We start from the raw sequence: 16,091 nt of genomic DNA, 5'->3' as shown, positions 1-16,091 counted from the left end.
ATGTATTAAAAAGGTTGAATAGGGGTGAAATGAGCTTTGGATGCATGTGGTATGTCAGTAGATATGGAAGAAAGAGTGCAAGGGACAGTGATGATTGATAAGGTAATGTAACATAAAAAGATTTCCACATTTGATTTGATGAATGAATGGAGATGAGGTAATGGCAGCTGTATGATAATCTGTAGAGTACTAAGGTAGCTTCTGCTGCTGGGCCCTATGGCAGATGAGCTGTGTTTCACTATACTGTTTGACTAAGGTGATGTGGGAGGGTGGGGCTGGTAGGCGATTCTTTTTATCTCCAAAGGACACTGGGGTTGTGCAATTTGACAGCCCACATTTTGACAACTCATTGATTTGACCTCAATAAATTCCTACCCCCTTAATTCAACACCGAAACTCACAAATTCAACATTTAAACCACACCATAGCAGAAATTGTGTGGTTTCTGATGTGTAAATAAATGTATTAACATGTACTACTAGTATTATACATCTAATATGTTGAATATGAATGCTTGTAATGAAATGGCCTTAGTAAAAATGTCCTTTTTATTGATAATTTCTTATTTTTGGCAGATCTAGAAGGGGGTTGGGATACATCTTCCTGAATTTCGACAAATCACATTTTGATGCCTCGAAAACTATCCCAACCCTGTCGAATTGAAAGACTCCAGTGCGCAAGGTAGAAGAGGAAGCTTTCAGTATATCTTTAGAAATGGGTGTTGTTCTGACTAAATCACCCACTTACCAGGTACTAGTGGGTATGTGGCCTTTGTACACGAGTGCATCACAGCAAGGTAATGCAAGGTAAATCCAAGAATTGAGGGTACAAGGTTGGTATACAGTTGAATATTGAGAAAATGGAACAGGTAGAAAGTTATAGATATCTGGAAATATATGTAAATAAAAATGAAAGAATAGTAAAGACAGGCCATACAAGTGATGAAGGTGAGGTGGTACATGATATCCTGAGTGAAATGTTGAAGTGAGAGGATGTCAGTGGTTGCAGTGAAAGAAATGTATGAATGAGGACTGCATATCAGGGAGAAAACTTGTGTGGAAACTGTGGGAATGTGATGCTTAAGAGTTATGAATAATATGAAATGTGACAAAGTATGGAACAATCAAGTCTGAGAATGGAGTACTTATTTCAAAATCCTCCATTGGAAAAGAATATAAAAATTCTGGGCCTCAATTTTGATACAATGACGGTCATGTATAAAAAATTGACAAACTTACGAAAACCAAATACAAGCACAAGCTTTGGACAACAGAAGGAAACAGAGTATTATCAACAATTCATAAAAACCACACTCAGATGTACTTCCACAGCATGGTTTATATAAAGAGAAACTGGCTAAATTGGAGTTACCAACTTTGGAGCAAAGATGAGAGAGAAGTGACCTACTGACCATCTATGGAATCATGAAGGGCACAGAAATACTCAATAGAGAGGACTTGTTAAATTGGGACAAGAGAAACACAAGAGGACATGAAAAGAAACTCAAAATAGATAGTTATAGAAGAGATCTGAAGAAGGACAATTTTCCACAAAGAGTGGTGGACACTTGGAACAAACTGGACGAAACAACAGTAAGTGCAAAAACCATACACAAATTTAAGAGCAAACTAGACACTGCAAGTTACGACTAGGTAGGTAAATACATTTTTACAAGCAACCATACAAAATTACAGATGTACAAGTGGTCAGCTGACTGCCTATGTGTATGAATGGCTGCACAGGTGACGAATGAGAAACAGAAATGCTTGATGCAGAACAATACATACAGTTCTTTCTCTCTAAAGAAGAAGAAGAAGACAAAGACTAAAAAAAGACGAAGAAGAAAATGAAAAGAAGAAAAAGGAAAAGAAGAAAAAAGAAAAAGAAGAAAAAAGAAAAAGGAGAAAAAGGAGGAGAGGAAGAAGTTGGAAGAAGAACAACAAAGAAAAAGGTTTAAGTCATTTTAACCCTTGGTCTACCAGAGAAAATGTATATCACCAATAACCAGCTATTTCTATACATACATACATCTACCAAAGGCTTTTTCCCCTTTACATGGGGGGGTAGCCAAGCTATTTCCAAAGGACCCAATATTTTTCTTTCTATTAGTCTGTATTCATATTACCACTATTTCCTAGCTACATTATATCAGGTGAATGAAGAAATACAGTTTCTCACTTTTTTTATTTACACAACTGCAATTATCAAATAATGAAAATATAAAATTTAATTTGGTATGAGTATAATCAATTTTTGACAGTGAACAGAATAACACTGCAATTTTTTTGATTGATTTTCCAAAGATGGTGCAGCAAAATAATGTATGAATTCTAAGGATATGAAAACAGAATTCAAATGTAATGACTACAAAATTACAATACATCACAAGTTACTGGCTTGGTCCACTGGACCCAGTTTTTATACTGATAATTTTTTCTTTGACTATGTTTTTACAGTTACATTATATATAATATGAGGTGTAAAGAAAATATTGCAAAATTGAAAACTATAAGTTATGAAATTTGTATTTGCAAAATTGCACTTCTTTTTAGTGAACTGAAATAGCACTGACTTTAGTACCTACTAAAGTACAGCTCTTTATGACAGAGAATGCAGACACCATTGGAATATTCTTGGCAAACCTGAATATTACAATTGTCACATGCAATACGAGTTTTCCTGTCCTTTTTTGGTACACACAAAGAACATTTTCCTTTTTTCTTTGGCTGAGGAATGTCACAGGAGCTAGATGATGGTCTTCTTTTCTTGTTTGGTTGAGAAATGTCAGCAGAACGAGAAGACTGTTGGTCATGTTCTTTCTTGTTTTTAGCATTAACTCCAGCAAGTTCCTTTCCTAACTGAATTAGGAATTGTTTCTTTTTTTCCTTGATACTTTGCAAGTGAAGCTGTTTAGCAATGATGAAGACATTCACTGCACAATAAATCATATTGTAGAATATAACCATAGGTCATCTTAGTGTCATTCTTTTGCAAGAGTATGTCCTCACCATCATATTTAGGGTGTCTTTTTCTCCTTTTGCTTTGTTGTAGTAACGGTGTCAATTTGATGTGAATAATCCATTGATTTGGAGTGGTTTTTGGGTGGCATTGTGATTGCACAACACTAAACAACAGCACCAAAAACACCGCAAAAACACAGCTAATTAATGTCCATTAACCCCTTCCATACGGTGCCGCACACGTAGGCGTCATGGGGAGCGAGTGTATTCGCGAGGCTGCCATATCGGCGTCTTGATTATATTTATTGTAGTCGCCCCTCCATAATGACATTCTTTCTAATTCTTTTGTAATCGCATTTTCTATGGTTATCAAAATTCACGGGTGAAGAGAGAACGATCGATATAAGCGGTGACTATATTTTATGATGCGAGTATTATTACGACACGTCGTACGGCTGGCATTGGCTGCTGCCACCGAGATCTAAGTCCATGACGCCTACGTGTGCGGCACCGTATGGAAGGGGTTAATGAGAGGTAGTACTGTATATAATAACTTCAGGGTTCTTTTCAGAACTTTCTGAATCAGCTGGGAATGCAATGCACTCATAAATATGACAACATAATTTTTCTTGGGACAGTAGCATAGGACCTTAGAATCCTTTTGAAATCCTAATCTTGTGCTATTGATTTCTCTTTTCTATTTGTGAAAACATTTGTAAATTCAACTATGTTTTTTCTAATTGTTCTAACTAAAGTAGTTTTCCTGCTGAGTAGCTTTTGAGCCAATCCTAAACTTGTGAGTATTGCAACCAGTATTTTCAAGTTCTTTTACTTATTCCACTACAATTCTTGAACCTTTATTTGTCGCCTTTTTATTGGGTCTGTTCCAGTGTACAGTAGATTTGTATTTTCCAGGCATAAGATGTTTCAATGTTACATACCAGTATTGCCCAAACCTTAATTCCATTTTCCCCTGGTTTTGAAGGGATATATATCCAGAATGGACAGTGCCCTCTAAATGAAACTAACTGTTCATCAACTGTCATGCATGAACTTGGAACATGTCCATCTTGCAAGTTTCAATTTCACATTTAAAATATTGTGTTAATCACACTGGGAATACAGAAAATTAGGAGACCCCGATTTAGACCATTCGATTAGGATAATAGACAATAGCATGGGAAGGATAGGAAACCAATTGAAGGGAAGGTTCGTACATAATCAAGCATAAGGCATTATTATAAGACGAAACTTCTTGATGTTTGAAAAATCCATTATGTCAATATTGAAATACTGATATAGAGTACGCTAGTAATTTTGGTGGGGATCTGGGGAATTTAGTGATAATTTCAAGTACCTGAATCTATTATAAGACGAGACTTCTTGATGTACAGGGGGAGACCATGCCAGTATCCAAACTTGTACATTATTAACAGCACAGATTAATCCACTGTGATTAAAGGGAGTGAAACCTGGTGTGGCCTTCATTGCTCACCATGTGGTAAGGATTTAGAATAAGAACAGTGGCTATTGTCTGTGATGTGTATATTAGCGTAATTAGAATTTCCTTGCCTCAAGATTGGCTGGCAGGTCATTAATGTGTAGTGGCCTGCTTCCTTGATTTGCTTATTTATCCTTTTGTTCGATCAAAAATCTTCTTTAAATCCAAGTGCCATATGTCTTCAGATTATTGTTACCACGGAGTTATTTTAGTATTTTTGTGTCGTCAAATTAGCATAACTGAATCTCAGGGGACTTATTCTATATCATAGATATCTTGAGTTAAAGTAGGGAAAATTGTCCCTAAATTCCTGGTTTATCAATTGTTATTTGTACTCAGTTTATTCAATGGGAACAAAAGAATAAAGGTATAAATAACAATTCTAATTAAATGTAAGTTTAACCACTTCAGTACAGCTCAAATTCTTGAATGCAGCACTGGCTGCCATATGTAATTTGTATCACAGTACTCGCATTATAAAATATAGTCACTGCTGTATTACTCCTTCTCTTTTACTCTGAGTAATATTGAACACAGAAAACATGATCAAACCAGTTCACAGAATCCAGGGGTAACTCTTGTACAACTACAACAAAAAATATATAATCATGACAGTGATGCCGGCATCCTTATGTACCCACTAATGCCTCATGAAGCCTACACAAGCATCACTGTACTGAAATGGTTAAGTTTCATTCCACCCATATTACACTGTTCTAAGCAGGAGGGATTAAGCCCATCTTTTGAGTTATAATTAATATAATTAGGTATAAAAAAATATATATATATATTACAGCAAGATGAAGTTCTTCCTGATGCTAGGATATAGGGATTTGAATGGCAAACTTCTTGCTTGTTTCTAGAAACATATTGTCCATTCATAGATGCAGATAATTGTTTTTGAGTATCTTGATCATCTGATGACATAAAACCTGAACTCTTCAACATATGATCACTTTCACCATCATCTTCAGAGCAATAGGAGGAATCACTACTATCCTCTTCCCATTCTTCATCTAATCCCAACAAATTTTTCGACATTAGGTCATCACACAAGTCTTCATGAATAGGCATATTGGAAAGCACAACTGAACCATATGAAACTTGATAGCAGACTAAAGGCAAATATTGCTCTCTCACATATTTATACTCCCCTCAAAGATGATGCAATATACTGTAAGCATTGAGTCATCACAAAGAAATATTGCATCACCATATGACCTGGTAGAATTTCATAGCATTGAGTCATCACACAGAAATACTGCATCACCCTATGACTTAGCAGAATTTTACAGCAATGATTTCCATAATTTTTCCTTTTTTATACAAAATTCAGCAAATAAATTAACACAATTTGATCTAACTTGTATGTGATAATTGTATAGGAAAATAATATTTGATAGTGCTTTTATTATGTTTAGAAGGACATGAATATTGTCTGATCTAATTAGTGGGTCCAATGGACACATGTGCTAATTAATGGATTTCTGGCTTTTATAAACATGCAGAAAATTCCCCATTTGTCAAATAAAAGAGACAAGAAAAAAGAAGTGCCACAAGAAATCAGCAAAACCAAATAATATAAACAGTAGGAAAAATCAAATGGAAAAACTGAAATAAGAACACAAGAATGAAGGAGACTGCAAGAGACCATAAGGCCTACACTAGGCAGTTCCATGTAGATTACCAAGTCATCCCCATCCATAAATTTGTCTGTTTCTTAAAACAACTGATAGTTTCAGCACTCACTACATAGTTACTAAGTCTTTTCCATTCGCTGACTACCCTATTAGTAAACAAATTCTTAGATCACCCCACACTGGTTTTTACATGAATAAATGTAGGTGCCGTTATAAATTTATAATATCAAATTATTCACATTAAACAAAATTTCTACTTTATCATAATTGACAAGTACTGTGAGATATTGTGTATTTATTACTGTACAGTACTGAACAGTATATTTCTTTCATTTTCATGTATAAAAAAGTACACATAGGTCTTATAATAATGTGTAATACAGTTTAGTACTCCATTTAACTCTATAGCACAGTGCATTTTCTTCAATACTTGGTTACATTAGAAAATGGCACATACTACTGTTAAAGCATGACTTATAATATTGTGCCTGTGCATATTATCAATACATTCTCTCTTACAGGATGTAAATTTACTGTTCTTTGCTTTTTTCTCTCCTTTGGTATCTAAAACAACATAACCAAATCTTAAAATGTATTTAAATTATGTTGTGGAACACCTTTGGGAATATACTGTAGATTAAACAATACATACATATACAAAAGACTTTTTCCCACTTATAAGGGAGGTTGTCAAAAAACAAAGGCATAAAAACCACTCCCAACCATTCCATCCCACACATACACTCTCATCCACCCTCTTTATCCTGGCACCTCTTAGATGACAGGTCATCCCTGCATCTCACCCACTGCCCTGGGTCAGAAGCAGTGTTGCAAGACACAACACATCCACACCAAGGCCACTTCATTAAATCGGAGATAGGGAGAAATCCCTTCAGGCTGTGTAAATTTATTTTTCACACATACTCCCTCACCCCCCATCCCCCATCTACTCCACCTCATGCATCACAGCATCATTCATACACAACCATTCTCCATTTACCCCTATCTTCTGTCCTCTCCCATCCTTCCTCAACAGACATTACCCTTTTACCCCATCCATCCATCTCATCCTAGGTTGACTCCTCATGTTCACTCCTTCCACACCTTTTTTATTAGTCTTTCTTCACTCATTCTTTCCATGTGTCCAAACCATCCCAATACTCTTTCATCAACCCTATCTCTCAACTCCCTTTCCACCCCCCATTCTCCTCCTCACCTCCTCATTTCTCACTCTATCCAGCCTAGTAACCCCTATCATACTTCTCTGGCACCTCATCTCAAACACATTCAAACTCCTCCTCTCTTATGTTCCGTGTCTCTTCCCCATACAGTGCTGTCAGCACAATCACTCCATACAATCTCCTCTTAGCATCCATTCCCAAATGTCTATTTCTCATTACATTTCTACCTCCACCCTCCTCCTCCCTTTCCTACCACATTCACACCCAAGTATCTAAAACTATCCACTTCCTCCAATCTCTCTCCCTTAATACTCACTTCCAGTCTGCTGCCACTTTCTCCCCTTGTACATCTCACCACGTTACTTTTACCCGCATTTATCTTCAACTTCCTTCTTTCACACACCTTCCCAAACTCTGTCACTAACTTCCCCTATCACTCCTATGATCCTGCTACAAGTGCAGTGTTGTCAGCAAACAGCTGGTTTATCTCCCACTTTTCTCCATTTTCTTTAACCATCTCCAATCCCTGACCCACTACCCTTGCATTTACCTCTTGCACCACCCCATCCATGTATGAATTGAATACAAGTGCCAAAACTTTAGTTCCAAATTGCCTTTTTTTCAATATTAGGAAACACTGTTACCTTGATAAAACTATGCACCCATTCATTGTAACCTATAGATTCTGCATATAAAAAAGTAGAAGAGGCCTAGCAGTATAGAAAATATGACACTGCACTGTAAAATCAATGGTTCCCAACACACTTTTCAGCTCCAAAACCAGCACTAGTGACTGAATCTAGCCCCTCAAAAGTGACCATTTGGTTTGAAAATTACAATAGGACATAAAGTCAGCACATAATTTCCCAGGCAATTTGCAAAACAAGTAAGTTTTATTTTCTATCACTAGAAAAAGATGAGTTGGCTTCATTTACACAAAAATATGGGGTAAATGGGCCTCCATATATTTGTCTATTAAAACACCAGGTAACATGTTGGTATAATTCTTGTATACTGTATTTGTACCTTAAAAGTCCCTGCAAAGCTGTCCACAATGCATTGATAAAAGCTGTACTTCAATTTGTACTTGCAATAACCCAGAACCTCACAAAAATGTGGCCCAATTACCCCCATTTTATTCTAAACACTAAAGCAACAGCCTGTTCCACGATAGAGGGACAATGGGGAAACTGGCAGTATTACTTAAGAAAAACCAAGGTGTATTTGTCACACAGTAATGCTTAGCTGCTTAGCTTCTTCGCTTTACAGGTGATAGCAAAGACGCTGTGTCTATCAAATAAATTACTGCACTCAAACTGATCCTATATATAAATTAGAACAAAGGAAAGTGCTAAAAACAAGTTATCTTACCAGGATCTTGACAGTCCTTTGAAAGTTCATTGACAACTTTAGGAGTATTGTTTTTTGTCAATCTCTCAACTGTGACTGGTGAGTTGGACAAGAGGGATAGCACTTGTGATGCAAGGGGCCAATTATCAACCGACACAGCATCACTCAACCATGATCCAACCAAATCCCAACCTCCTTCTTCATAGAATCTGAAATAAAAAAGAAAATAATTATTGCTCAACTGATTCTAATCTCCAGGGTAAATTAATACATACATATACTATGGGCTTTTCCCCCTTACAAGGGAGGTAGCCAAAAAAACAAAGGTATAAAAACCACTCCCACCCATTCCATCCCCAACATACTCCATTCCCACCCACCCCCTTCCGTCTCTCTCATCTTTGCTCCTGGATGACGTGTCATCCCTGCACCTCGTCCACTGCCCTCCACACTTTTTGCTAGTCTTTCTTTTCACATTTCTTCCATACACCCAAACCATCACAATTCTTTCATCAAACCTGCTCTCCTCCACATTTTCTTATTTCTCACTCTATCCATCCTTATAACTCCCATAACACTTCTTAAATAATTTAAATTTACCCTTTCTGCCCCATACATTGTCAAAGAGACAATCTTCAGTCTTCTCTTTGCATCCATCCCTAGATGCAAGGGTTTGGATATGGGAGTGGATTGTAATGGGAGATATACTAGTTGTTTGCTCCACTTTTTTTTTTTTTTGGTGTCTGTGGGGGGGGATATGAACAATCAAATTCAACTAATGGCAGTTAGGACAGTCAGGTGAGAAGAGAAAGTTGGAAGTAAATTTGGGCTAAAAGTATGGTGATGATATGTACAAGGGGAGAGGGTAGCAATGAGTTGGAGGTAAATCTAAAGGTAGAGAGGCTAGAGCAAGCAGAGTTTTAACCACTTCCATACGGTGACGCCTACGTAGGCGGCATGAGGAGCAAGTGGGTACTCGATGATGCCGACGTCGCCATCTTGATGATATTTATGGTAGTTGTACCTACGTAATTTCCATTCTCTCTAAACTGGCTTCATCAATTTTCTATGGTTATCAAAATACACGGGTGAAAGAGAACGAACGATTGAGCACTGACTTTATTTTTTATAATGCGATTATTATGACGCAACATCGCACGTCAGGCAGCTAATGCTGCCAGATGTGCGATGTGCCCCGGAGTGAAGGGGTTAAATATCTTGGATCACATGTAGCAGGGTAAGGAAAAGTGGGGGGTGGAGGTAAACTATTGAGCAAGGGAAGTATAAGTCTTGGGGATATAAAAAGTGTCATGAGAAATAGATATCTAGCCTCTTCCATACAATGATGCCTACGTAGGTGTCACAAGGCACAAGCAATCTGAGAATGCCGGTGTTGGCGTCTTGATAATATTTATTTTGTAGTTGTAGCTCAGTGACCCCCTCAAATTCTGTGAACTAACTTGATCACATTGAGTGTGTTTATTACTCAGTGAAAGAAAATGAATAATACAATGCCGACTTTATATTTTATAATGTGAGTATTGTGATGCATCAATCATTGTACCTCAGGCATCCGATGCTGTGTGTGAGAATTTGACTCATACTGGAGGGGCTAAATCCGGTAAACAGAGTATTAGTGCCATGAACAGAGCTAACAGAGCTCATTAGGTTTCATTGCTAGGACAGTTACAAATATAAGTGCAGAGATAGTTATCATCAATCTATTTGGTGTTAGATCCATCCTTGACTATGCAGTACAGTTTTGGTCTCAGTCCTATACAATGGATATTAATTCGAAAACCCTATCTTGGTCATCCTGTAATATTTTGCAATACTTATTCTTCACTTTTTTTCATCATCTGCAAATAAGTTTTCATAACTGTCTATACCATTAATCACATTTTTTATATGCAATAGGAACATTACAGGTGCCAGAACTGAGCCATGTGGTACTCTATTAGTCATTTTTCTCCAGTCTGATTTTTCATCTTTCTACTGGGCTCACGAGTCTATAGACTTTTATACATTTTAGTGTATTTTCTCAAGACCTACATTTTCTAACTCCCATTTCAGTCTTTTATGTGGCCCCATGCCAAAAGCCTTTTCCAAATCTAGATATACACAGTCCACCTATTCCTCTCGTGCAGTATATCAACTCCCGTTCAACACATTTTTGCTGTCATATTGGTCAAAGAAACTAGTCTATAATCCAGTGGTACCTCCCCGTTTCCTTTTTTGAATATTGGTCCCACACTTACAGATTTCCAGTACAACAGTATTTTCCTCTCAATATTCAATTTGAAATCCCAATGTGTGCTGATACCTTTCTCACTTCCAATTTCTTGAGTACTGTTATGTTGTATCTAGCATCTATATTTTCTACACCCTTTTCTCCCTCATACTCTTCAATTCATAATGAATAACAACTTCAGGCTTCATTCAATATTTCAGCTTGCATTCTTACATTTTCATACCACAAGACTGGAAAAATGCAAACATTGTACCAATATATAAAGGAGGAAACAAGAAAAATCCTACTAGCTACAGACCAGTCTCCCTAACAAGCTCAGTAGCTAAAATATGTGAAAAAGTGATCAAAAGTAGATGGGTTAAACACTTGGAAGAAAAATCTATACTAACCCAAACCAGTTTGGATTTAGACAAGGAAGATCATGTACAACAAACCTGATCTGCTTCTACTCGAGACTAATAGATATAATACAAGAGGGGGATGGATGGGGAGACTGTGCCTATCTAGACCTACAAAAGGCATTTGACAAAGTACCACACAAGAAATTAATAAGAGAATTAGAATTAATAGGTGGCATCGCAGGTAAATTATTAGAATGATTGGAAGACTTACTGACTGGGAGAAAAAATGAGGGTAGTAATTAGAGACAAATAGTCAAAATGGTGCTGGTTCCAATCATGTTTGCCATATACGTAAATGACATGGATGAAGGAGTTGAACGTTACATGAATTTCTTTGCAGATGATGCAAAAATATTGAAGAAAGTAAGAACAGAAGAGGACTGTGATTCATTACAATCAGACCTGAACAAAATCTGGAAATGGACTCAAAAGTGGGAAGTGAACTTCAATATCAAGAAATGTAGCATAATGGAGTTTGGAAAAAGTAAAAACAGAATTTCAAAAAATTATAAAATTGGTGAAGAAGAAATAAAAAAAAAGTGCACTCGGAAAGGGACCTTGGAGTAATAATCAGCAAAGACATGACACAGGATAAACATATAAACAAAATAGTCAGAGAAACCTTCAACCTATTAAGGTCAATGAAAGTGGCATTTGATTGTTTGGATGAAGAAATTATTAAAAAAATGTTAGTTACATTGATTAGACCAAAACTGGAATACCCAGCGACACTACGGACATCCAGTGCTAAAACGAATATAAGGAAACTAGAAAGAATACAAAAAAGGACAAAGATGGCATCAGCTCCTTCCAAACTAACATACGAACAAAGATTATTGACATTGTAACTACCAACACTGGAGCAGAGAAGAGAAAGAGGTGATCTACTGACTATATTTAGAACCATCAAAGAAATGGAAATCCTTGATAGGAATGATTTACTAAAAAATGACAATGGAAAAACATGAGGTCATGAAAAGAAACTCAAAAAGGATAACCATAGAAAAGATCGGAAAAAGAATAGCTTCCCACACAGAGTGCTGGATATCTGGAATAACTTTGATAAAGAAACAGTGTGTGCAAATACTATTCAAGATTTTAGGAAAAAACTTGATGCTGAAAGATATAAAGATGGGTCACCATGAGTATAGCTCCCTTCCTGTGTAATACAACTAAGTAAATAATAACAAACTCCTTCAACTTGGATATTCTTTCTTAAGTTTTCAACTTCACATTTACAAATCTGAAGAATAACACATTTGGTCCTTGCATTTGTCCACTACATCTTTCTCAAAGTTAATTTCCTCTTCTCTTTGTATTCTTGCATATTAATTATTTTCTTCTTTTGATTTTTTTTTTTTTTTACTATCTCCCAAACTTTGCTCGTCTCTCTTTTCTTTTATGTGTATCTTTTATTGAAACAGTTCTTTTATACCAATAGCATATTTCCCTCCCACTCATCTTTGGTATGTACTCTTCCTATGCAACATTGTAAATTTTAATGAAAATTCTCCTTTTCATTGTTCAGATTCCAAGTTGTTCAGTCTGGGGGGGGGGGTGAGTTCTTAAGTACTACTATACTGGGGCATAGTCTAGAATATTTTCACAGTCCTATTGAATAAACTATATTTACTAAAAATGCACAATGTCATTATTACGTGTATTTTTTTGTGGGGGGGGTCACATAGGGGGGTTGAGTTCTTAAGTACTACTATACTGGGGCATTCCCCCCATAGTCTAGAATATTTTCACAGTCCTATTGAAGAAAACTTAATTTACTACAATGCACAATGTCATTATGCGTCTATTTTTTTTGTGGGTGCGGGGGTCACATAGGGGGGTTGAGTTCTTAAGTACTACTATACTGGGGCATTCCCCTCATAGTCTAGAATATTTTCACAGTCCTATTGAAGAAAACTGAATTTACTAAAATGCAATGTCAACTTTACTTGTCTTTTTTTTTTTTTTTTTTTTTGGGGGGGGAGGGTCACATAGACCTCTGAATGAACCACTGAATGCCAACTGGTATAAAAGTAACTGAAGATGAAGAATGAAAGATATAGTACATGTGGGTGAGAGAGAGACATCTGACAAACCAATTTTCTTCATTATTGCTTTCCTTAAATGCAGTACCTACTTCCCATCGTCTTGCATGAAAAATACGACTATTCTGTAGAAAAAATGCACATTTTACATGGTGATGTGCATTTCTCCTTGCATTTACAAGTTCATTGTGGTGTGTGCATTCTGTACTTACTTGATATGGTTAGAGGGAGGATATCACTAGAATCCTTTGTAACTATTTTTATCATTATACACAAATATATCATGTTTCTCTCTCTCTCTTTAAATTACACTTCATATCACTTAGACAAAAATGTTGTGGCACATTTGTAAATAATAATCACGAAGAACCCACAGTTTCCTTTTATTCCGACTGTGGGTTCTTCATGATTATTACACTTCATATGTATAAATGCCTTTATGTCATATGAGTACACTTTAAAGGATGGGTGTTTAATCTCTCCTGGCTCCCCCACACCCCTTTAATTCAGCAGATGAATCTTCAGGCCCATTTAATCTTATTTTTTTTACACTCTTTCAAAATTCACTATGGCAATTTCCTTTGTATTCAATCATTATATGGGATCACATGAAGAATCGTCACCCCAGACTTCAACAGGGTGACAATTCTTCATGTGGGCTATCCTAGGGTGACAATTCATCATGAGGGCCATCCTGGGTTTACAATTCTTCATTTGTATAAGTTGATGACAAACATTCAACCTAACCAAACCTAATTTACCTAACCTAATCTAATCTAACCTAATCTTTATTCCACTGTTGATATTCAGCATATGGGGTGACAGTTCTCCACGTGGGATCTCGTGGGGTGAGAATTCTTCATTTGGGCGTTCTGGGGTGACAATTCTTCATGTGCCCCATTATATGTAATATATATGATAAAGTACACATACCTATCCCCATTTAATGTCTGTTATAATAAGACATTTTCATTATGTTGCATGTTCTTTGTAGTTTACATAGACACTATCAGGTCAGCTGTTATTATAACAAGGGGGGGGGGAATCATTTATAAACTGATAAAACAATTACTTGTGTCTGGGATCTTGTACTCATAATTGCTTCTTTACAGAGTCCATTAAGCAAATTAATGTTTGGGTGGGATAAAAATTGTGATCAATACAGTCATAGGGATTAGGGAATGAATGCAAAGAGAAGGTGATTGTGCCCACAATGTTTTACTGAGCGAAGACTTGGAATACTAAGCAAAGACCTGGAATATAATAGAAGCTGACAGGAACATACAATTGAAGACAAGGTGTGTATACAATAGGCATTTCAAGAATGAACAGAATTGGAAATGTGGAGGTGAAGCAAAGAACAAGTTTTAAAAGAAAACTGTCAGACTGGGTTGACAGTGTTGATGTAGTTAGGGCATATGGAAAGAAAGTACATGGGACAACTTGTGAAGAGTGTGGAAGGCAGAAGTAAAGCAAGTCTAAGATATATGGATAGGGTGATACATGTTCTAGATACACATGGTATATTGGTTGGAAAAGATGGTAAAGTGCAAGAGATATATATGCTAAGATATATGGATAGGGTGATACATGTTCTAGATACACATGGTATATTGGTTGGAAAAGATGGTAAAGTGCAAGAGATATATATGCTAAGATATAAATTTTATGGATGGGTAACATAACCCAGTTTTTCCCTACATCTGCTCTGTAGATAAGTGCTTCAGGTGTAAGCTATGATGGCTGCTTTGACTCATCCACACCTCTTATATGCAGGAATTAGCACATATGGATGAGGCCTCTACTACATTTCTGATAGAAAGTTCAATATCAAAAAGTACCACAAATAATGTATTGCTGACAGCTTTACTTCTTATATCCTTCAGATGTTATTACTGTCTGATAATGAAAGCACATCATGGCTCAAGTGACTACTCAAAGTTGAATTTTCAATACAAGTGGTGGTGAGGAGCCTCACAGTTGACTTAATTGGAAACTACTAGAATGGATAAAATATTTTTTGAAGGAAGGATACATGGACAGTAGTAAAAGATAAGATGTCAAGATGGAGAGCAGTAATGAATAGAATTCCACAAGGTTTTGTGCTTGCATCAATTATGTTTCTTGTTTATCTCAATGACATGATGGAACAAGCTATGCTAACATGTTTGCAAATGATGCAAAAATTATGAGAAGCCTAAAAAATGAGGAGGATGGTAGACTATTATATTAAAAGAGATACTATTTTCACATGGAGCCAAGAATGGAAAATAAAGCTCAATACCAAAAAATACAGAACACTAGAAATGGGCAAGAGTGGTGAAAGACTATCCTTAAATTATTCCTTGGGAAGTGAACCCGTTACAAAAGCAAAAAAGGAGAAAGATTTGGGAATGTTGATAAAAGACAACATGTCACTTGACAGATGTATCAGCAGGATTGAGAGAAAGACATATGGGCTACTGCAGAAGAATTAAGTGGTGTTTCACTATATGGATGAAGAGATGATGAAAAACCTCATCGAAACCGTGATCCATCCAATACTGGAACATGTGTCAGTAGTATGGTCCCCACACAGAGTGAAGGATGTAAGCAAGATCAAGAGATAAAGGGCAGTAATCAAACTGGTCCCCAGCCTGGCAGATAAACCATACGAAGAAAGACTAAAACCACTGGGTCCCCCAGTTTTGAAAGATTGGCGAGAAAGAGGTGATATGATTATAGTATTCACATCACTAAAGGGGATAGATTGCACTGACAGG

At 36.5% G+C, this 16,091-nt stretch overlaps 1 protein-coding gene across 4 annotated transcripts in view; it reads right to left on the bottom strand.

Moving 5' to 3' along the window:
* Nucleotides 1–16,091, bottom strand: part of LOC143041028 (uncharacterized) — a 173,171-nt gene that overhangs the window by 81,885 nt on the left and 75,195 nt on the right. For all 4 annotated transcript variants that reach the window (XM_076212616.1, XM_076212618.1, XM_076212615.1 and 1 more), the window contains exon 4: nt 8,654–8,841. In XM_076212616.1, the coding sequence (XP_076068731.1) occupies nt 8,654–8,841 (188 nt within the window). The remainder of the gene's footprint in view (nt 1–8,653; nt 8,842–16,091) is intronic.

This window comes from Oratosquilla oratoria, chromosome 30 (genome assembly GCF_046742065.1).
Source record: "Oratosquilla oratoria isolate Oo_2021 chromosome 30, ASM4674206v1, whole genome shotgun sequence".
Taxonomy (NCBI): Eukaryota; Metazoa; Arthropoda; class Malacostraca; order Stomatopoda; family Squillidae; genus Oratosquilla; species Oratosquilla oratoria.
The sequence above is the reverse complement of the archived record's forward strand: the minus strand, read 5'-3'. Positions and strand labels throughout refer to the sequence as shown.